Consider the following 23,942-nt stretch of genomic DNA (forward strand, 5'->3'; position numbering starts at 1 on the left):
GTCACCCGTAATTACGGGAGCCCCATAGACTTCTATGGGCCTGCCCGTGCCGTGATTACGGCCTCAAATAGGACATGATCTATATTTTTCAACGACACGAGAGGCCGGTCTGGATGTCGAAAGAGGGACGCGTCACCAAGACAACGGCCGGGTAAGTATGAATTTCTTTTACTTTTACTACGGAAAGGGCTGCCCCTTCTCTTTATCCTGCACTGATTACTGCAGTGCAATTTTGCAGCGAAAACGTGCCCGTAAATACGAGTGGAATACTGGTGACACCGGATCCGTATTTACGCCAGTATTTACGGGAGGAAAAAAATAAGTTCGTGTGCATGAGGCCTGAAAATGAGGAGCTGTTTTCCCTTGAAAACAGCTCCATATTTTCAGATGTATTTTGTTAACCGTGTGAACATCGCCTCAGGCTACATTCACATGACCAGGTGTCAAATCAGCTGTGAAAAACTGCCGTTTTTCATGGCCGATTTGCACCATTACGGGACCCGTTTTTAGGGATCCCACATAGACTTGAGTCCATTGAGGGATGCGGGAAAACTGGAAAAAATAGGACATGTCCTATTTCTTTCCGAGCCATTCACCCAGTCCGTTAAAAAAAAACAACCAGCCATGTGAATAGCCCCATAGACATGCATTCATTTTAATGCAGCTGTGTGACGGTGGTTAAAAAAATGTCCGTCACACGGCCGTCTTTCCCTGTCGTATATTAGCCCTAAAAATAACATGCATTTTTTTTACAATACGGGTGAACAGTCAGACGAAAAAAAAAGTGATAAACGGTTCTAAACATATGTCAAGAGTATAGCAAAAAGAGTATAGCAAACAAAAAGCTTTTCCAACATGTATCTCTGTGTAAAGAATATGTACCAAATGCATGGCCCAAACGTGTGAACAGAGCCTTAGTAAAAAGATTACTGATGGAGCATCTAGATGCCTGATGAAGAGAATATTATAAATCAGTTCTTTTTATGTATTTTATAAAACAGTCTATAACAATGCTAGTAGTGGGGACACATGACACCTGCATTAGAACTTTGTGAACCTAAGTTACCGTAATGCCAGCCAAAGCGACATAACGCGGTGAACAAATAACGGGTGCACTTCATGAGCTGAAGACTTGTAATAATTATTCATATATTCAGATGATCAATACGACAGTTTCTGCTTGATTTACACATAATCCACACTCCCCTCATTACGTCTCCACCCAGTGGAGGTTGGTCCTTGTGACTTAGAAGAACTGATGACACCCGAAGGTCCCTGTGATTCATAGACGAGGCTTTTATTATTCTATTAGGCTCAAGAAGCTTCAAGGCGCTTGTTACTTGCAAACTGTAGTATTTATATTTGAAAAAAAGACTTTTACTTCATTTATAAACTCAACTCAATATGTTATCATCACTTTGTGCGTAGGAGAAGCCAAAGAAGTCATTGGAACAGCTGGAGCTGGTATTCAGGTCAGGAGTACGACTCACAGAGTTAGGCACTGCCTCTTGTGTGAACTCTGGATCAAAGTGCCGTAGATCACCTGGACCAGCCTAAAAAGGTCAACATACAGATTTGTCAGTATTTTCATTCCATGACTGAACATAGTACATTTTTTATAATTAAAAGGCAATCTGGTTAAGTTATAGATACACATCAATGGAGTCGGTAAACTCACACCCTCACCATATGCAGAATATAGAGGCTCTGTCATTCTATAGAGCACCACCAAAGCCTTGGGGACCACTCAAAGACATCAGTTACTAGAAATCTCTTAATACACAAAGTGAAGCGCCATTGGTTCAAAGGGGTTGTCTGCTTTGGACAATCTCTCCTTACAATGAAGTGTCCCACTACTGTGACCCCAGTGATCAGCTGTAACTAGTGGGGAAACCTACATTAAAGAGAATCTGTCATTGGACGGATCTCTTTAATAAATAGAATCTATAAGATGCTCTTAGTAACAAGTTTCAATGAATGCTACTCCAGACTCCTGTTTGTGGTGCTATTCAAAAATGTGTGTTGAATGCCAAATATGGCACCTCCTGGTCTAATTGGCCGCAAGGTCGTGGCTGTGACTCCTTTCAGCACACAAGTGCCGTGACTGTAACCATGTGGTGCCTCTCAGCCAGTCAGGCCGGGAGGCTCCATAATTAGAATATAGCACATGACAGTTTGGGGCGCCGTTCAGTGGGTGCTATAGCACCCACTGATGCACATTACTATCAGCTTGTTACAGATGCTTTTTACTGTTTGGTGGCAGGATACGATTGTTGTCTTTAAGCAGTAATTACCTATAAATATTTAGTAGCAGACCTAAACCGTTCAGGACCTATGGAAAACATTTCTATCCATCAGAACCGATAAGGGTATGTTCACACGCACTAATTACGGACATAGTTCGGGCGTTTCTGCCCCGAATTACGTCCGAAAATAGCGCCTCGATAGCGTTGACAAACATCTGCCCATTGAAAGCAATGGGCAGACGTTTGTCTGTTCACACGAGGCGTATATTTACGCGCCGCTGTCAAATGACGGCGCGTAAATAGACGCCCGCGTCAAAGAAGTGACCTGTCACTTCTTTGGCCGTAATTGGAGCCGTTATTCATTGACTCCAATGAATAGCAGCGCCAATTACGTCCGTGATGGACGCGGCGTTCAAGCGCCTGCACATGCCGTTACGGCTGAAATTACGGGGATGTTTTCAGGCGGAAACATCCCCGTAATTTCAGCCGTTACGGACGCCCTCGTGTGAACATACCCTAACTGTATTCTTATACAAAGTACACTCAAAGTTGACAATCTGACCATAAAAGATGAACATTAATGATTATTATTGCATCGGAAATAAATGGAGCAGCGCTGAGCATGCGCACTACCGCTCCATTCATATGGCGCGCACAAGGACTGCTGGGAAAGCCCATCTCCTCTTGATCAGTGGGACTCCAACTGATCAGATATTTACCACCTATTCACAGGATAGGTGATAAATATTGATTATGTGAAACCCTTTTAAGTTGACACTTGTACACCTCTTCTTCATTTTTTTATGTTAGGAAGGTGGTTGTAGTTGCGGTACTTACAACGTTAGGGTTATAAGGTGGGGGAATCCTCTTATGATACAAGTCATCCCAGCTTATTGGACTGAAGAACACATGATTCTTGATTTCTAGCTGCAAACCAGACAGTAACATTGCATTATTACACAGAAATATCATAGAAATGAAATCTCACTTCTCTTAACAATGCCTTTGCCACTATGGCTACATGCCGATATATACAATGTCTGAATTATGCTAGTAAGATATATAGATAAGGGAAGATGTGTATGGCCACCTTCACATTGAATCAGTCTTGGGTAGTTTAGGGCTGTTTTTAATTTTGTCTAGAGTCATAACCTTTGCCTTAATTTCACACTCTCTAAGTCGGTGTTGTAACGAAGACTACAGGACGGAGCTACAATTACAATAACCAATAAAAACTAGTGATGAATTACAAAATCAGACTTGGCTCCCAGGCGGCAGTGCTGATCCTTGTGTAATAGGCCTTGGAGAATGTCGCAGGCCGCAGTGGTTTTTCCTCCCGGTAGTTGCAGAGGCTGATGAAGAATATTGTCATACATCTGTGACACATCCCGGCTATAAAATGGTGGCTGCACAAAAAAAAACAAAAAAAGAACACGGAAGAGATGACAACAGATCTTACCAAATATGAGGACAAGACATGTATTAAAGGGAAGCTCTAATTTGGAGCTACTAAGATAAGAATATACGAGCAAAAACCATTAATATGAATGATCTTATTCAAAATCGGAGAGCTCATACAGCAGCAATTACAAAGATAATATTATATTAGGAAATTACTATTTATTCAATTCCTTAAAGGGGTTGTCCACTGATTTCAGTGGGTGCTTTGTAATTGATCACTTCCTCTATAACATTACTGCGTGCGGACCCTGTATGGCCACACAGAGAAATATGGTCCTGTAGGCACTTGGTCACCACAGTCTCCCATGGAAGCAATGCTTCTAACGAAGAATACCTCAGTAATACGGCGTCCAGTGCTGTGTGCCACAATTTGGTTTCTCACCGATTCATATGGAATCAGTGAGAAAAAAAAGTATGTGCGCCTCCATATAAACTCGGAGGCACACAGAGGAACAGAATGGGCACTGTATTATGGATCTGTACAAGACATAATATGGATATGTACATGGCCCAATGTAGAAATTAATTTAGAGTTTGACTATTTTCCCCACTAAACCTTCCCTTGACCAAACTAACAACACCAAAGACTCTATGCACTTTAGTACCTTAACGACATATGTGTATTCCATCCAGTGTATTCCATCCATTTCCATACATCCTATTAGGGAATTCGGAGTTAACAGAGGGGGGTCCCCTGTATGGGATCCTAGAGCAGATACAAAGAGCGTATCCCATTCTGGAGGACCTCTCCTGTTCTGCATTTCACTGGGGCACTGTGTAATGCTTCATTTCCCCTGTGGTGGTGCTGCAGAGAAATTGAACTGCTCAGGGTCCCGGGGGGAGGGGCAGTTTGTGATCTACTTAATGTTGAGGGACCCTTCTAACAAGTAAAGTTTGTCCAAAATAGAGAACCCCTTTAAGTATGTGAATTCCCACCTTAGCCCAGAACTAGCATCCATCTTCCATAACTGCTCCTGACTTCATTGGTTGAGGGTCCCTGCTCTGTTCTCTCCCAGGTTTCTATTTTCTGTGACTATAAACATCTTTTAGGACGCTAGACTCACATTGGTCACGTATACAGGAAATTATGTTATTTTATTGACAAATGTAAACGGGACAACATCATTAGGAACATCACACAGGAAAATGCCTGCGATCATATTACATGGCATGTTGTATCTGTTACATAAGTCACATTTTTGTCACTGAACTTAGGCTTTCAGAAGTACACTGGCAGACAAATAGGTGAAGTGTGAACTATGGGGTGGATTGATGCAAAGGACAAGTTGTATGAGAGAGACACAACTATGACCTGCTCACCCAGTCAGAGATTGCTCAATCTGCCCTCACCTCCTGTGCTGGTAGACAGCTGCAGGCTCCTCATATTTTAGGGAAAGAAAAGAGAAAAAGGAAATTGAACTAAAGAAAGAGTAAGTTTTAAATAAGATGATAGATGTAATGCATTCCATGCCCAATAACAGATACTTGCCAGTCCGTAAAGCATCTCATATAGAACTGCACCCAGACACCACCAGTCTACTGTGCGATCGTATGGCTGCTTCTTAAGAACTTCTGGTGCTAAGTACTTAAAAAAAAACAACACATTTTAAAATGTAAAATATTGAACCCTCTACCACAACCATACTTGTAGTTCGGGATTATGCCATTGTGTGGAAACAATCTACATTGGCAGTTTATATGTGTGTATACCGTATCCCTGCACATTGTCACAAGGCTATTCTTTAGACAGATTTGCGGTGCAGATTTCCATGGAAAAATTCTGCATGAAAAGCCGAGCATGCTGAGGGTTTCCAAGTCCACAGCATGCTCATTCTATTGTGGAAATTCATAGGGGAAAATCAATGGCAAATCCACATGTAACAAATTTGCGGCAGAAGTTTTCCACGTGTCTGGACCCAGGCTGAAGGTTTCCATCACGAACATTTTAGTACATAAGAAACAACAAAATTTCTATTAAAAAAAAGTTGATAATCGATAAATACCTCAGGTGTTCCACAGAAGGTACTGGTGGTCCCTTCTGGTTCCATCCCTTCTTTACAGAGTCCAAAATCAGTCAGCACTACGTGGCCCTGAGTGTAAGAGAAGTGAGTCTCAGCCCAGTTAAATGGACGCAAAATGGAAATCTAGAATACATGTCAGTTTTGCATCCTCCCACACTCATTTGTTTTTCTGTTTTGCTCCCTACCTGGCTGTCAAGCAGGATATTTTCTGGTTTTAAATCCCTATAAGAAAAAGAACAGCTATTGAGTTGCATTGGAAGTAATGTAGTAATGTTATAGTAATGTACTAGTATTATTATAGTAATATAGTATTATAGTAATGTATTATTATTATAGAAATGTAGTATTGTTGCAGTAATGTAGTACTGTTATTATAGTAATGTAGTATTATTATAGTAATATAGTGTTATAGTAATGTAGTATTCTTATAGTAGTTCAAATAACTAATTAATTAACAATAATTTTGTATTGTATCAAATTTGAAAGTAATGCGCCAGTCAACTTCACATTTTTTCTATATGTGGCCCAATTACCAGGCCGAGTTTGAGACCCCTGCTTTAGGCAGTAGTTTTGCCTGAGCCTTACCTGTAGACAATGTTTTGAGAGTGTAGGTAACCAATAGCACTGGCCACTTCCGCTGAATAGAAACGTGCCCGCGGCTCCAGGAAAGAACGCTCCCTTTGCAAGTGGAAAAAAAGCTATGTAGAGAGAAAAGAAAGATTCTGAACCATTGAGCAAAAACTTTCTTAGTTCTTTATATATATATATATATATATATATATATATATATATATATATATATATATATATATATAAACCTTTTCACTAGCATTCTTTTATAATCATATATATGGATTTCCTATTATGAAGTTTTACTTTTTTGCTCCAAAAACCTCTTTCATATATGCTATTTCTAATCTGTCAAACGTTTAGGCTAAATTCACACGACCGGGAAAAAACGGCACACGGACGTTTTAAGAACACTGCAGTTCTATGGCTGTATTCACGCCGCCATTTTTTTAATGGCCTGTGAATACTGGTCGTCAGAAAATAGTACACATCCTATTTTTGGCCATTTATATGGCCAGACGGCCCTATAGAAATCAATGGATCTGGTTTTAATGGCCGTTTTTCAGGAGTCAATCTTTGTGACGACCATTAAAAACTGATGCCGGCCAAGAGGACTAACAGGGCACAGCACTACATTAAGCACTGAGCCCGGGGATGCCCTCGACGTCACTGTCCATATATGGACAGTGATGTCAGAGCTTTCAACTATGGAGTCCCCTGTTTTGGAAAAGCCCTTGACATAACTGTCATAGATGACATAGATTCCAGAATCCCTGGACAGAGCGTCGGCAATGTTCTGGCCAGGGATTCCGCTCCTAGAGAGAGCCCCTCTTGTCACTGTCCATGTATGAGCAGCGACATCAGGGGATCCCTCTGGAGTGGAATCGTCGGCAACACTCTGGCCGGTGATTCCGCTCCTAGGGAGAGCCCTTGGCGTCACTATCTATTCATGTACAGTGACATTAGATGATCCTCCTGGAGCGGAATCCCCAGCCAGTTCCGTCGGCAACTCTCTGGTTGGGGATTCCGCTCGTGGAGGAAGGTCCAATGGCGCAATCTACAGGGGAGGAGGTGTGTGTCGCTATCTACAGAGTGGGGGGGGTGACGCTATCTACAGGGTGGGGGGTGATGCTATCTACAGGGGGGGTGACACTATCTACTGTGTGGGTGGGTGATGCTATCTACAGGGTGGGGGTGTGAAGCTATGTACAGGCTGTGGAGGGTGTGACCCTATCTACAGGGTAGAGGGTGTGACCCTATCTACAGGGGGGGGGGCGATGGGTGTTACGCTATCTACAGAGTGGGGGGGTGACACTATCTACATAGTGAGGGATGTGACACTATCTACTTGGTGGGGGGTGACGCTATCTACAGGGTGGGGTGTGATGCTATGCACAGGCTGTGGAGGGTGTGACCCTATCTACAGGGTAGAGGGTGTGACCCTATCTACGGGGGGGGGGGGGTGTTGATGGGTGTTACGCTATCTACAGAGTGGGGGGGGTGACAATATCTACACGGTGGGGGATGTGACACTATCTACAGGATGGGGGAGTGACGCTATCTACAGGATAGGGGTGTGGCGCTATGTACAGGGTGGGGGGTGTGACCCTATCTACAGGGTGGAGGGTGTGACCCTATCTAGAGGGTGGAGTGTGTGACCCTACCTACAGTGGGGGTTTTGCGCTATCTACAGGTGGTGTGTGCGGCGCTATCACCAAGGGGGGTGTGGTACTAAACTACATATATGGGCACTATCTAGAGGGGACACTGGCACTTCTACATGGGCACTGTGTGTGGCACTTTTTACATGGGCACTATCTATGTGGGCACTGGCACCGTATACGTGGGCACTATGGCACTTTATATGTGGGCAGTGTTGTACTATGTGGACATCGGCACTATCTATGTGGGCACTGTGACACTATCTACAGCGGCATTGTGGCACTATCTACATGGGCAATGTGGTGTTTTTATGGGGTTTGGTATAAAAAAAAAAAAAACGACACATTAAATCCATCAGGTTTTTTTAACGTCCATTAAAAACGGACAGACAGACTGGAAATGCATGAAAATTTGTAAAACACTGATGCAAAACGGCCATGAAAAAAACGACAGTTTATCAGTTTTTAATGGCCATTTATTTTTCACTGTCGTGAGAATGTAGCCTTCGAGCATAAAATAAGTACATTGTGTCCCCCTACCTGTATAATGTTGAGCATTTCAGCAATAACAGTTTATATGTCTTCAATGGGCCAAGTATTTGGAAATTGAAAGATTATATAAGACCTTGTCCACCTCTCTATTTTTCCCTACGTCTAGCGTGTATGTCCATAGGGCTCCATTAGCTCGACGGAGGCCAAAAGAGTGTCCTTTTGTGCTCCATCAGACTGGTATACGTTGGTATACCTTTTATAATATGAAATAACAGTAGACTACGCTATTCCATCCTGCTGAATCCCACAAAAAAAGTACCATGCGGTATACGTTTTTTTTTCCTATCATGGGAGCCTTTGGGTGACGTATGCCATTGTATGGAATACATCACTGGCATCCGTTTAATGTATATGTCAGGGGCTATTCAGATGTATATGTTAAATGCAGGTAAAAAATGAACATGGCCTGAGCAATACATTAGAAATCATGGTCACTGCTGCAGTCAAAGTCTAACTCCAGTATTTCAACATCCTCTTATAATATAGGCTGATGTGTCATTAAATAATCCAGCGCTGCATATCAGTGTTGCCCCTCAAATACATTTTCATCCTTACATGGATGAGGATTATGGCAGAAAATCTTTGCCGTAAATTATTATACCTGTGGTTTAATCATCATTGCGTTTAGCTGATCTTGCTGATTTTTTTTCTGCTCCGTGCCTGCATCCACCTTGTTTATCATCAGTTGGGTGATTGTACGGTGCACATGGGGGTACATGCTGAATACAGCACAAAGTTAGATCAGCAACATTTACCCTTTCCAAGACAACTGAGCTAAGAACGGTCTATCAAGATCACTACATCTAAGGCTGGATTCACGCGAGCATGTTCGGTCCGTAAAGGACGGAACGTATTTCGGCCGCAATTCCCGGACTGAGCACACTGCAGGGAGCCGGGCTCCTAGCATCATAGTTATGTACGACGCTTGGAGTCCCTGCCTCTGAAAACATGATTACAGTACGGGACAGTTTCCCCGCAGCGGGGCAGGGAATCCTAGAGTCGTACATAACTATGATGCTAGGAGCCCGACTCCCTGCAGTGTGTTCGGTCTGGTAATAGCGGCCGAAATACATTCCGTCCTTTACAGACCGAACATGCTCGTGTGAATACAGCCTAATACTTTCTGTGCAGGGCCCTAAATCTTTGTACAAAGGACTCAACTGGGTCAACTGGCATTGAGCAAGTACAGTAGGTGGGGAGGAAATTGAACTGAGACACCCTTGTTGTGTAAAAAGCAGGGCAACATGGTTGTGTATAAAGATTATAGGTTGCTAGAGAAGATACACTAATCTGTAATAACTGCAATCTCACCTCTCCTCCATTTACATAGTCCAGGACAAAATAGAGTTTTTCGGGGGTTTGGAAGGAATAGTGAAGTCCCACAAGGAATGGGTGCTTTAGGTTTTTCAGCAAAACATTCCTCTCAGCCATGATGTGAGATTGCTGAGAATGAACAGGAAACAAATAGTGTTATAGGCCCAGAAAACAAAATAAATGGGGCTGCTGGAGTATGTATGACGGAGTACCTCTTTTCTCTTTAGTATTGTCTTCTTCTGTAGAACCTTTACAGCATAGAATTTATTGTCACTTTTATGTTTGGCCAGCAGGACCTGTGAAAAGTAAATCTTTAGTTGTTAATACAAGATGTGCTTTAATTTGCTGGTATTTTTAACGCTTCATACACATGGGTATATTATGGATCTATGTTTAATCCCTTGCTACAAATGGACCTTCTATTACGTCCGGACGTAATAGTACGTCGTGGTGATGATCACCGCAGGAGCTCGGCCGAGTCACCGATGATCCCGGACGTTTAATTCCTTAGATGCCACGGTCAATAGTAACTGTGGCATTTAAGAAGCTTTACAGAGGGAGTGGGCTTGCTCTATCTGCCCATTGGCATGGCCTAGAGTCATGGCCTAGTAGACTGCCTGTCAATAGTATATTGACATGCAATAATGCTTTGAAATACTTGCTCTGGGACCCGCACCTGTATCGAGTACGGGGGTCACCCGACCACCATATCGCCTAGTGAGGCGGCCGTTGGCCACAGATTCCAGGCAGGGTTTGGTGGAGAGAGGGCTTGTAACTCACATTTAACAAAATAGAGAGAGATGAGTGCGGCCCTCTTTCCACTAGTCACTGCCTGGAATTTGCGGCCAGCGGCTTACGAGGCAAAACGATGGTCGGATGATCTTCATTCTCTATATAGGTGCGGGTCCCAGCTCTGGCCATATATCAGACATGGATATACCATAAATGTCTAAGATGGGAATACCCATTAACAAATACTTTATTGCCTAAAGATAGTAAACCAAAATAACATATATATAAATATAAATATATATATATATATGGTATCGCCACAATCGTAACGACCCTTAGCATAAAGTTAGCATATTATTTATACTGCATGGCACATAACGAAGCTCACCCCCCCCCCCCCCCCCCCAAAATAAGATTACGGTACATTTGAAGTTTTTTTCCTCCCAAAATATGTATAAAAGGTAATAAATTATATGTACCCCAAAATGGTGACAATAAAAAATACAATTTGTCCCGCATATGTTCTTCCAGCTAAGTTATGTCTCTAGGAATGTAGCGACACAATTTATTTTTTTTCCCCCATAAAACATTCTTTTACTGAACAAAGGTACAAAAGCATGAAAAGAACTACACAAACTTTAGTATGGCCATAATTACACCAACCCCTAGAATAAAGTTATCAACAGCATAAAAAATGCTTTTTCTTTTTTATCCCCCCCAAAACAAAATTCATAAATATTCAAAATGGTGCCAAACAAACTAAAACTTGTCCTGTAAAAAACAAGTGATCTGTCATGTCCATGGCGGCGGGCCGTCAGGCTCACTCACCTCCTGACGGCCGCAGCCATTGATCTGTGAGCGCTGGCCCCCATGTCCTCAGGAGACACCAGTGCTCACTTCCGCTTCTCTCGGCCGGGTCCCGTAGTGTGCCAAATTAGCCCATGAGCACCCTGGACTATAAAAGGGGGCCAGCCCCTTCCTGCCTTGCCTGAGCTTTGTTGTCGTTACCCTAGTTTGTCTCTGCAAATGATCTCCTAGTGTCTTCCAGTTCCCAGTGTTTCCCGTTCCTGCTACCTGTAACCTGTATCCCGTGCTATCATGGTCAAGTGCCGTATTGAGTTGGAGTCGTGCTGTGCTGTGTACCACGCCTGTTCTGTTACACCACGCCTGGTGTATGCCTGCTGCCAAAGTCCCTTCCGAGCCTGCCTGGCTACTGTCTGAAGTTACCACAGGTACACCTATACGAACTATAGACTTTGGCCTGTGTCCTGTTGGCTAGCTGCCATACCATTAAGACGGTACGGCCCAGTAGGTCCATGTTCTCAAGAAAATTTCAAGCCTTTTTTTTAGGAACTAGTTCAGTTCTGAAGTGGCTTTAAGGGGTTTATATATTAGAAACCCATATAAATCACCCCATTTTAAGAACTGCATCCCTGATAGTATTCAAAACGGCATTTAGAAAGTTTCTTAACCCTTTAGGCGTTTCAAAGGAATTAAAGCAAAGTGGAGGGGAAACGTACAAAATGTAATTTTTTTTTCGCAGAAAATCTCTTTTTTTCCCATTTTTTTCTGTAACACGGAAGGTTTTACCAGAGAAACGCAAGTCAATATTTATTGCCCAGATTCTGCAGTTTTTAGAAATATCCCACATGTGGCCTTAGTGTGGTAATGGACTGAAGCACAGGCCTCAGAAGCAAAGGAGCACCTATTGGATTTTCGGGCCTCCTTTTTATTACAATAAATATTTTAGGCACCATGTCAGGTTTGAAGAGGTCTTGTGCCAAAACAAAGGACATACCCCAAAAAAAGACCCCATTTGGCAAACTACACCCCTCAAATAATTTATAGAGGGATAAAGTGAGCATTTCAACCCTACGGGTTTTTTGCTGATCTTAGTGGAATTAGGCCGTAAAAATTAAAATCTAAATTTTTTTCCAATAAGACTTAGAAATGTAACATTTTTACAAGGCATAAAGGAGAAAAAGCACCGCAACATTTGAAAAACAATTTCTCCCGAGTACGGCAATACCACATATGTGGTAATAAACTGCTGTTTGGACACATGTCAGGGCTCAGAAGGGAAGGAGCACCATTTGGCTTTTTGAGCTCAAATTTAGCTGGAATTGTTTTCGTGTGGCAAGTCACATTTGCAAAGCCCCTGAGGGACCAAAACAGTGGGAAAATCCCCAAAATTTACCCCATTTTGGAAACTACACCCCTTGAGGAAATTATCTAGGGGTATAGTGCGCATTTTGACCACACAGGTTTTTTGCAGAATTTATTGGAATTAGAACATGAAAATGAATAGCAACATTTTTTTTCACAAAAATGTTGCATTTTTTCATTTTCACAAGAGATAAAAGAGAAAAAGCACCCTAAAATGTATAATTTGATTTCTCCCAAGTATGTCAATACCCCATATGTGACCATAAACTGCTGGTTGGACTAACGGCAGGGCTCAGAATGGCAGGAGCGCTATTTGGCATGTAGATTTTGCCGGATTGGTTTCTCGGCGCCATGTCGCGTTTGCTGATGTTCTGAGGTACCAGTACAGGGCAAACCTCTTAAAAGTGACTCCATTTGGGGGGGGCGTGGCCAGCAATGGGAGAGCGAAGACGTGTTCTCCTGTGCTCCCTGTTTACATGCTCCTACGTCGAATGGCATCCAGCCTCCTACATGGGGAAAGCCTCCAAAAAGATGAGGACAAAGCCCAAGATCCGCTCCTCATCACCACCAGGCGATATTGGGGCATATTTTGGCCAGAATATGCCACCACAGATCCAGGAGACGCTCCTCCATGTGGCCAGAACTAAGGCCCAAGATTGCAGCCCGTCTCCTCCGCCTTTATCCCAGTCCGCCTGACCCACCCGGCCAAGCCGTGCCTCCGCCCGTTTGAGCGGTCCTGACGATGCGGACATCCACTCTCCTCCTACAACACACTCGGAAAACATCGGCAACCAAACTGATGTGGTGACTGCCGCGCTAGACAACTGGCCAGATCCTGTGTGGGCGGCGCGCAGCTTACCCGGGAGCCGGAATCGCTCTATGTAGCGGTCTTGATGCTGGCCCCGCTGGATGTTCAGGACTCCGGCCTGCTCAAAGTCGGGGACTGGGCATCGTTCGCTGCTGTGGATCCTCCTGTCAGCTGCCAGCACCTGGATGCAGTGTCTCCTGGGCCGCAGTTCTGCGCTACGACCCGGTTACCAGACATAGCACTGAGGATGGATCCTCCATTGCCTGCTGCACGGCAGTCTGCCTCTTGCATGTGGTTATCCCGTGAACAACTTCCCACACCATCAGGCTCTGATGTTCAATCTCCATCTGTGGGAGGAATCTCTCAGCCGTCTGCACAGCAGATGTCATCAGCACCAGACTGTGAGTACGGGGGCCCATCGATCCCAATGCCTTCATCTCCAAGCCATGTTGAAGTGCCACACCTGTTATCCCACACATCCCTGCAGGTGCCGTGGGCAGGTGAGAGGTCCTCTGCCTGGTCCTCTGGTTATTCCTGGGGAAGCCCGCCGTGCATCTCCCCCTCTGCCATACCTGTAGCTCACCTGGGATTCTTTACAGTGGATTTTGCCGACCGGTCACCCCCGTATTATGGACCCGCTACCATGCTACCACCACTCTGCAGTCCCCTCTAATTGACTTCCCCCAGGCCCCTGAGGGGATCCCAGCTGTCCCCTCAGACTCTCACAAGGTACTGATGCTAAGCAACATCAGGGCCTTATATGCAAGGCAGCACACAATGTTCTGAGTGCTGCGTCACGTACAACATCTTTGAGAGCCTGAGGGGAAAAGTGGGGCGGTGAGGTAAGTACATTTTTTTGCTATGGCACACAGAGTAAATTCAAACCTAGATTACCGCTATAATTTTCACAATTTTTCTGGTGCAGTGGCGACATTGGCTTAAAAAGCCCAAAATTCTTAATTTCCTCAAAAATTGCGACTTTTGGCCCTTTTCTATTTCAGAAAACTGGCCTAGAAAGGTTAATAGTTTTCCCCCTATATTTTACCATTCTGTTATTCCTTATTGAAGTTTATGAATAAATTGACACCTGGGTGTTACTAGTTGGGGTTGTGTTTCTACACTGTCCAATCAGTGCCCACAGAATTAGTGTGTAGAGACAAGCCCCTTTGACAAGGGGTTACACCCAGTTTATTAATCATTTTCTAGTAGGAATAACAGTAGAGTTCTAAGAAAAGATGTTCCAGAATTTTTATTTCATGGAAAATGCAAGTATTTACTAAAACAGACATGTCAGATTCATAATAAGGTGCCAATAGACTGCTATGAGCTCATACTGTACCTCCATTTGCCTCCAATGTTATAGAGAAGCGCACAAGTTATTTTTTTTCTATCAATCCCATATGAACTCCATTTTTATGAGAAATCCTTGTTCCATGTGTCTTATCACGATGTAACATATGGCCTGAACTTACAATTCCCAAATATCTTTTTATAATCATAATTGCTTTGTTTACAAGTGGGAACACTAAGTCCGCAGGTCTGCGGGACACACGATGTCTTGATGAGTCTCTCCCATGACAATCTCCATTAGCCACAGAACAGAATACAGACTATTCAATTATAAATTCAATTTTGCTGCGGGACCTTGCAGGTCATATATAGGTAATTTAATTCCCCATAGCCAAGCAAAGTTATCAAGTATATATTATTTATTATTCTGCTTAAGAAGAATTCCTTATAATAAAATATTTATTAGAGAATTGCTGGTTTTATCAGACTTCCCATTCCTTACTTCTGTTGAAATAGGAATTGATGTATAAACAGTTAAATTGTCCACCTCAGCAATAATAATAAAACACAATAAAAAAGATCTGTAAAATCTGCTGGTTGTAATACGTTACATAGGGGCAGGTGAGAAACAGCAGCAGCCCCCTCTACCTAACAGTGTCCTGCAGCGCTCCAGATTATAAGATTAGTCCTTGGCAGCAGTGGCTGGAATTCTCACAGCGGTGCCCCAGAACTTAAACTTCTCTAACCCTGTGCTCCATGTAGCACACATTCCTGTCAATGCCATGGTGCTATTCTTTTTAAAAAGATGGATATATCTTGTCACACTCCTTTATTTGCATGTATATATTTGCTTTCTAGTTTTAGTATTTTTGGCAGAAGCCCCAGACATTTTTTGGGGGTGAAAATCACCCCATAGAATAACATGACAGACAGTCGGCCTCTGCTCAATCTGAAATGGCTGATAAGAAGGAATTATAGATAAAGTTCAACTGCATGATACTTCAGCCCTTTTACACCGGCCAATGATCGGACAAATAAGTGTTCCCAATCCTCGTTGATCGGCTGATCGTATAGTTTATGTAGCAGAAAATATTCTCGTTGTCGGCAGCCCATCTCGCTGTGTAAACAGGGAGATGTGCTGAGACATAATGGAAATGCATGGGGAGGAGCCATTGTCGTAACGATCGCTCGTCCCCATTCATTACTGATCATAGCTCCTTGTGAAAGGACCATACATGCGCCGATCAATGAGCTGTCTCGTTGATCAGCGCTCGTTTTTACGGTCCATACTGGCCGGTGTAAAAGGACCCTTAGTGTTTGATGTTTTCATGACTTGCAGAAAAATAGACTTTTTGAATGAGCTGTTTTAATGACATGAATGTGGTAAATACACACTCCTGCCTAAATGTAGGACCCCATTCACATCACGTTTTTGTCTTATATTTAGCATATACACCAGGCAAAGTTAAATTTTAGGACCCACTGACATCACGTTTTTGGTCTACAATTAGCGTATACATTGGGAAAAGCTCCCAATGTATATGTTAACGGATACGTCAGTAACTCTTATGACCTTTTTTGCAATGTATCCGTTAAATGGATGCCATAATGGCCCATGGTTGATGGATGCCACTGTTGGGTATCTGCCACCCATAGGACATTATAGTATCTGTTTAATGTATACTTCATGAAAAGCTCATGAGGTATATGTTTAACAGATGACTGTGATATATGCCATACAGTGGCATACGGCACTCATAGGCTCCCATGTTAAAAAAATATACTGCGCCGTGGTTTACTACGCTATTCCATACCTAAAAAAAAAGGCATACCAGTCTGCCGGTGGCGAAAAGCACGCTCTCTTTTGGTATCTGTCGGGCTAATGGAGCTCTATGCACACAATTTGCTTGTACGCCAGGTGCTAAATGTACATCACAAACATGATGTGAACAGGGTCCTATTACATCTCACCTTCTTTTATATGCACTTTGTCATTGTGTGTTCCTTTCTCCTCAGAAAAATAATTCCAATCTCAGGCTGTCCTATGTGACACTGTAATAATATACTATCCAGGTGTCAAACAAATGTCCAAAATGGAAAAATTTGATTTAAAGGGCATTTCCACCTTTGAACACCATTTTAGGCATATATTTAGTTGTAATCTACATAAAAGGTTGAGAAACTTGGAAATACATTACTAGGTTATATCACATGAAGCATAATTTATGTCGATTTTAAAAAGTCTCATTCACGCGCTGCGTAAAATTTACATGCACAAATTGGCCTGGGGTGTGACGGGAATAGAGTTCAATGGGGTAGTTAAAGCAGCAAAAAAAAAGGAAACTTTATGATTTTTGCTACGGAAAAACTGCAAATTAGCAGCAAAATTGCAAGAAGTGAAAATAACACACCATATTTCTACTTTAAAAAAAAACTAAAAACTATACTAACCTCTTCGGTCTCCCATAGCGATGCCTCTCTGCTCCCAATGCGGTTCTCTGTGCAGCCGGCCTCCTGGAATTATGTTTCGTGCCATGTGACCACTTCAGCCAACCACATGCTGCAATGTTCATATCGGAAAAAAACGTCATCCTAGGTGGCCGGCAGCACAGAGACCAGCTTGGGGAGCAAAGATGTGCTGCTACGGTAAATCGGATCAGGTTAGTTAGTCCGCAGATGCAAATCTGGCGAAAAATTTGCCCCAAACCGAACACGTTTTGGTGCCCAGCAGAATCTGGGTCGGATTTGCTGATGAGTTTTCCGCAGCAAATTAAACCCGTGTGAACATAACCCTATAAACCAGGGCGGACAGCATTCACAATTTTGCTGGTAAGAAGCTTAGCTCAGCTCCTATAATGCAGTGGACAGTTAAGTGTCCGTTTGGCCATTATATTTCGTATACAGTACCTTTCTTTCAGTTGTATTAAAAAGTGTAGTTGAGTGGATGCCACAAAAAACTTATTACAGGATGTATGATTTATTTTTTTTCCATTGGGAGTCAATGGCAACTGTATTGGCATAGAGTTGCCTTTGTTTAGTGGCACCATTAACATCCATATGCCGAATGTAATGCTCGAATGTGCTGCGAACATTTACCATGTAAATGTAAATCTGCATAGTATCTCCTACTGTTCTGCCTGTGTAAATATCACAGTAATTCTAGCACTACATTTGGAAGCTGGTGATGCTTTAAATAGTAGAAGAGTATATTTCGATTACCATCAGTAAAACAGTTTTTGGTACCTACTGTATATGTGAAGTCCTCCTGGTAGAAGGTAATGTCTAAACAGGCTCACAAGATGTGATATAGAAGCATTGACAGGTGAGATACCAAAAAATGTTAAGCTGGCCAAAGACTTTACATGATTTACAACCATTTTATTTGACTGCAGTTTGCCCTATAGCCCTACAAATATTTTTAACACTGTACAGGAAAACCTTGTCAGATACAGGTTTTTCCAAAAATGAAAATTCTTCTCCTGCAGGCAGGACGAGTGATACAAGCCTGTTCTATTAGAAGATTGTTAATCAATCATTTGTTTTGGTCACATCAACTGTGCCAAATATTTGGCCCGTGTAAAAGGGCCTTTAGTGTGGGCAAACGCACACCAAGAGATTTTACAGTGTAAACATATACAAAACATACACAATTATTTTATTCATTCCTTTCCTCATTGTTCTCAGTACAGATTTCTAATCTTGTACTTATTCAGTGAAGAAATCACCGGTAACATCACAGGATATATTCTAAAGGTTTATAGGTGGATGGGGTGTGGTTGACAAACCTTTCCGAAGCTCCCTTTTCCTACAATTTTCAGGAAGTCGAAGTCAGTTGGTTTAGCACTATGGAAAAAAAAAGTAAAAAATGGCAATGTCACAATTTATATTATATTTCAGTCCTGTGTGCCCCACAGGTGAAACCGTAGATACATTTCTATCTTTACTATGAGGCCTTGTTCACACGGCGCTCAAAAAAAAAACCACGTGTAAAAGTGTCAAAAACGCTAGCGCTTTTTATAATACAGGCGTTTTTTTTTAAGTGTTTTGTGAGCGCTTTTTTTCTTGTGCATAATTAGGACTCCTATTGACTGTGGGACTTAGACAAAAAATAGAGATTGAGGCAGCACTCCAAAGATCATATCAAAATATTTTTTATTCACCCATCAGTGCAGTAGGATGCAACGTTTCAGCTGCTCGATGCAGCCTCTGTCAAGCAATGAAAAACAGACATTCCAGTGTATTTATACACCCCCATTGTGGGAGGAGTTATCAACAGAATTAACATATTATAAAAGTTTAGACATTGTGAGTAATTAATCAGTGATCAAGAACATCATATATGAACAAAAGTGACAATATCACACTTAAAATTAACGTAAAATTACCAATAAGGTATAGTGTAAATATACAGTACAATAACAGATCTCTTTGTAAAAACCACAGGCCGTAATAGTTTATTACGATATGAGAGTCAGCATCCAAGGAAAATGGTTAGATCCCTTCCACTTAGCCAAATGCTGAGAGTTAAAAGGATTGTTTACGATAATTCCATTTTGATGGATCGCCTGGAAGAGATGGGGCAAAATTTTTGCCTAAGAGGTTATCCTAACAAACTAGTTAGATCCCATATTACTAAAGTTAGGGAGACGGAAGGGTGCGATAGAATTGCTACATGTACTCCCAAAGAGAGACGTATGCCCTGCATTACAACCTTTGATGAACATAGTCCACTTATTATGTGTGTTATACGGAAACATTGGCCCATGTTGGGAAATTTTTATGATGTTCCTTCTTTCAAACTTCCCCCCTCTTCTCATACAGGAGATCAACCAAATTGAGAGACAGATTAGTAAAGAGTGATATAGGCCCTAAGGTTAGCGGTAGGTCTATTAAACATGATTTGACTACTCGGAGGGGTTGTTATCCCCGCCTTGGTTGTGCCAATTGTAGTCCCTAACAGGGTCGCAACGCGGCCAACAACCGCGCTGGCGCTATGTAGGTGCGGCTGTCATAGACCTTGTTAAGGGGTATTCCGGTTACATGCTCATGCGCACTGCCGCTCCATTCATTCTCTATGGGAGTGCCGGAAATAGCAGAGTGCAGTGTTCGGCTTTTTCCGGCGCTGCCATACAGAATGAATAGGGGGTAACTTATTGTAACTTGCAAATTCGTGCGGCCATAAAGAGTGTATTAATTCATGGCCGCACGATTTTGCAGATAAAGGGCCACTAACAGGCTATTTGACAGCCGCACCAAACATGGTGCTGGCGCGGTTGTTGGCCGCGTTGCGACCGTGTCAGGGATGCTCCATGTGGCCTTACCCTTAGTGTCCCTGATCCCGTCCTGTGTGGTGAGGAAAGCCTTTTCCAAAGCAAACTTCGGGAAAGGCTTTTCTGATGTCACAAGAATGGATCATATACAGATTTGTGCAAAAGTTTTAGACAGTTGTGGAAAAATGCAGCAAAGTAAGAATGCTTTCAAAAAATAGAAGTGTTAATAGTTATTTATTTTTTTATCAATCGACAAAATGCAAAGTGAATGAACAGAAGGGAAATCTAAATCAAATCAATATTTGGTAGGGAGATTGTTCCAAACATCTTGGAGTACTAACCACAAATCTTCTGTGGATGTGGCTTCCTCAAATCCTTCTGCCTCTTCATGTAATCCCAGACAGACTCGATCATGTTGAGAACAGGGGGGCCCTCTGTGGGGGTCATATCATCACTTCCGGGGCTCCTTGCACTTCATTACGCTGAAGATAGTTCTTAATGACATTGTCTGTATGTCTGGGGTCATTGTCCTGCTGCAGAATAAATTTGGAGCCAATCAGACGCCGCCCTGATGGTATTGCATTGAGCATTGAGGATACCATTAAAGGGAACCTGTCACCATCATTTCACCTATTACACAAGCAATACCTGGTGGTAGTGGGTGAAAAATCATTTCTATATAACCTATAATTGTCTTCTTAGTCAGCTCTGTACCTTCAGTTTTTTATTGTTCCCACACCGTATGCTAATGAGCATAAAAGAGTCAAATCTTCGTATGAAAAGAGTCATATCTTCATTCTTCAAGTCTTTCCGAGTTTACCCCGCCTCCTTACTTTTGATTGACAGCTCCTCGCCTTCCCCCAGCGCACAAAATCCCACGCTTGTGCATTGATGTTCTCTTCTGGGGCGTGTGCACAAATGGACACCGGACTAATACGATAAAAAGCGCAAAATGTTTGCAGACCGTAATTTACAGTTGAAGGAGGAGTTTAGGAGAAGTTATAATGGCAACAAACTTTTGACAGCAGCGGCCAGTGAGGGATAAGTAAAGTTCAATAGGTGAAATGCTGGTGACAGGTTCCTTTTAACCCTGACCAACACCCCAACTCTATTAGCTGAAATGCAGACCCAAACTTGCAAGGAACCTCCATCATGCTTCACTGTTGCCTGCAGGCACCCATTATTGTCCTGCTCGCCAGCCCTTCGTCTAACAAACTGCCTTCTGTTACAGACAGATATTTACAATTTTGATTCATCAGTTCAGAGCACCTGCTGACATTTTTCTGCACCCCAGTTCCTATGTTTTGGTGCATAGTTGAGTCACTTGGCCTTGTTCCCACGTCAAAGTTATAGCTTTTTGGCCGCAATTCTTCCATGAAGACCAGTTCTGGCCAGACTTCTCCGAACAATAGATGGGTGTACCTGGGTCCCGTTGGTTTCTGACAGTTCTGAGATGATGGCACTGCTGGACATGTTCTGATTTAGAAGGCAAGTTAGTATGATGTGTCTTTGATCTGCTGCATTGAGTTTCCTTGGCCGACCACTGCATCTACGGTCCCTAACATCGCACCATTTCTTTGTGCTTCTTCAAAAGAGCTTGAGCATCACATCTTGAAACCCCACCCTGCTTTGAAATCTTTGACTTGGAGAGACCTTGCTGATGCAGTATAACTACCTTTTGTCTTGTTGCAGTGAGTGCTCAGTCTTGTCATGGTGAACCTGTGACATTAAACAGTCTTCCACAACCTCACCTTTGTAGTAGAGTTTGGCTATTCCTCACCCAATTCTAAGTTTCTGTTACAGTTAATGACCGTGTTTCAACCTACATATGAAAATAATGATCATTATCACCTGTTTGGTATAATTGGTTAATCATACACCTGACTATAATCCTACAAAAACCATTGCTTTGTGCAAGTTTACCTAGAATAATTGATGCTGTTTTGAAGGCAAAGGGTCACAACAAATATTGATTTGATTTATATTTGTCTTCTGTTCTTTCGCTTTGTATTTTGTTAATTGATAAAAAAAAACAACTATTAACGCTTCTATTTTTTAAAGCATTTTCACTTTGCAGCATTTTTCCACAACTGCCTAAAAGTTTTGCACAGTAGCGTTTATTCACTGGCGTGAAAAAGTTTAGCAGTGTGGATAATTTATTCATATCTGCCCAAATTGACCTCTAAGTCCCTCTGGAAACTTGAAAAGGCTACATAAAAAAGCCTCAGCTTTCAGTTCTGTTCTGTACTTCCTGCACGTGCAACTGGGCATTGGGTTTGTCAGAAATGGGAAAGTAACCCAGATACATCTAAGAAAAGGAGAGTCATCAAACTTTTGCATAAAGAGGGCGAGAGTAACACAGATATTGCCCAGAAGTTGAAGTGTTCTCCTTCTGTTGTGTCACGGCTTGTAAAACGATTGAATGAAGAGGGAAACACTAACAGAAAAGCTCGGGAACAGAAGACCAGAACTGTCGTCACCTCAGAAAGACAATATTTTGTGCAGGATCTGCAAAAGAATCATTTCAGCAGTTCCAGAGAATTGGCCCAATAATGGCAAGCCTCAATTATGAAGGACATGAAAATTACAACAAAACTGCTGTAAAAACATGGTGAAACTATGATAAAAACGCCCTGTGGAATCCCAGCCTAAATGTTCATTATCTTTTTATGTAATTTTCTGGATTAATAGCAGTTTCCTAATATATATTACTATATATATAAATGGGACAGAACTTCTATCTGTAGTTCAAATTAGAAATAATTTATGTTGTTAAATTGATAACCACACAGCAGATTTTCCACATTTTTACGGCCATCAAAATGCTGTGGCGAGACCTGAAGAGGCCTGTGCACATATGGAATCCCAAAAATGTTGATGAACTAAAACCCATTTGCAGGGAGTTTACTCCATAAAATACATAAATAGTACAGCTGTTTGTGTGTTATTAGTTTAGCTAAATTGTGTTTGTCACGATCCAAATCCGCTCTTCATCCCTGGGTGGTTTTAAAATTGGCAACCATGACCAGCGCATAGCTCTATACACTGATGACACAATACTCTTATTGCAGGACCCGGAAGCTTCCCTAGACACTGTACTTTTCATTTTTAATTTGTTTGGCACATATTCGGGTATTAGGGTCAATTGGGATAAGGCTCATCTTCTATCAGTTGATGAAGTAGCTAAGACTGATCGTCTCCATGCCACGCCGCATTGGTGCAGTAATTCATGCAAAAGGAGCCCCGACCAAGTATTGAGGGCATATACTGGACATACTTTTCAGTAGGCCAACATTTTGGTATTAAAAATCATTTTTGAAATTGGGCTTATATAATAGTCTAATTTTCCGAGACACTAAATTTTGGGTTTTCATTAACTGTTACCATAATTATTAACATTAAAAGAAAAAAATGCTGGAAATAGATCAGTCTGTGTGTAATGAATCTATATAATATATGAGTTTTACTTTTTTAATTGAATTACTGAAATAAATTACATTTTTGATGATATTCTAATTCATTGAGAAGGACTAGTATATCATTCTAATCCTCTGTTTGTCGCGTTGACCCTTATTTTGCTTAACCTTTTTGCCCGTGTTTCTTCTGCTTTGGGGAGCTTTTTCTTTCAAAAAGAAAATGATGATACTATTATGGTATTGTGTCTTTTATGATCTAATGAGATGTACTTGTACACCTCAAAGACCAAATGTGTTACACGTTTTAGTTTTTGTACATATGCTTTATTTCGCATGATATTCACAGCACATTTTGTGACAAAAAAAAGTTTCTATTTGTCTATAATTGTGACTTAGAAAACAATCAGATCCCTTACTTTTTCTTCCAACTGTATC

The 23,942-nt window shown here is 42.0% G+C and overlaps 1 protein-coding gene across 1 annotated transcript in view; it reads right to left on the minus strand.

Moving 5' to 3' along the window:
* Positions 1 to 224: 224 nt before the first annotated feature.
* SGK2 (serum/glucocorticoid regulated kinase 2) overlaps positions 225 to 23,942 on the minus strand; it is a 46,499-nt gene continuing 22,781 nt past the window's right edge. The window contains exons 3-12 of the mRNA XM_075845703.1: positions 18,607 to 18,664; positions 10,038 to 10,121; positions 9,823 to 9,954; positions 6,314 to 6,426; positions 5,914 to 5,950; positions 5,711 to 5,797; positions 5,197 to 5,292; positions 3,497 to 3,652; positions 3,084 to 3,173; positions 225 to 1,553 (exon numbers count right to left, since the gene is read on the minus strand). Coding sequence (XP_075701818.1) covers positions 1,395 to 1,553; positions 3,084 to 3,173; positions 3,497 to 3,652; positions 5,197 to 5,292; positions 5,711 to 5,797; positions 5,914 to 5,950; positions 6,314 to 6,426; positions 9,823 to 9,954; positions 10,038 to 10,121; positions 18,607 to 18,664 — 1,012 coding nt within the window. The 3' untranslated portion in view covers positions 225 to 1,394. The remainder of the gene's footprint in view (positions 1,554 to 3,083; positions 3,174 to 3,496; positions 3,653 to 5,196; positions 5,293 to 5,710; positions 5,798 to 5,913; positions 5,951 to 6,313; positions 6,427 to 9,822; positions 9,955 to 10,037; positions 10,122 to 18,606; positions 18,665 to 23,942) is intronic.

Source organism: Rhinoderma darwinii, chromosome 13 (genome assembly GCF_050947455.1).
Source record: "Rhinoderma darwinii isolate aRhiDar2 chromosome 13, aRhiDar2.hap1, whole genome shotgun sequence".
NCBI lineage: Eukaryota > Metazoa > Chordata > Amphibia > Anura > Rhinodermatidae > Rhinoderma > Rhinoderma darwinii.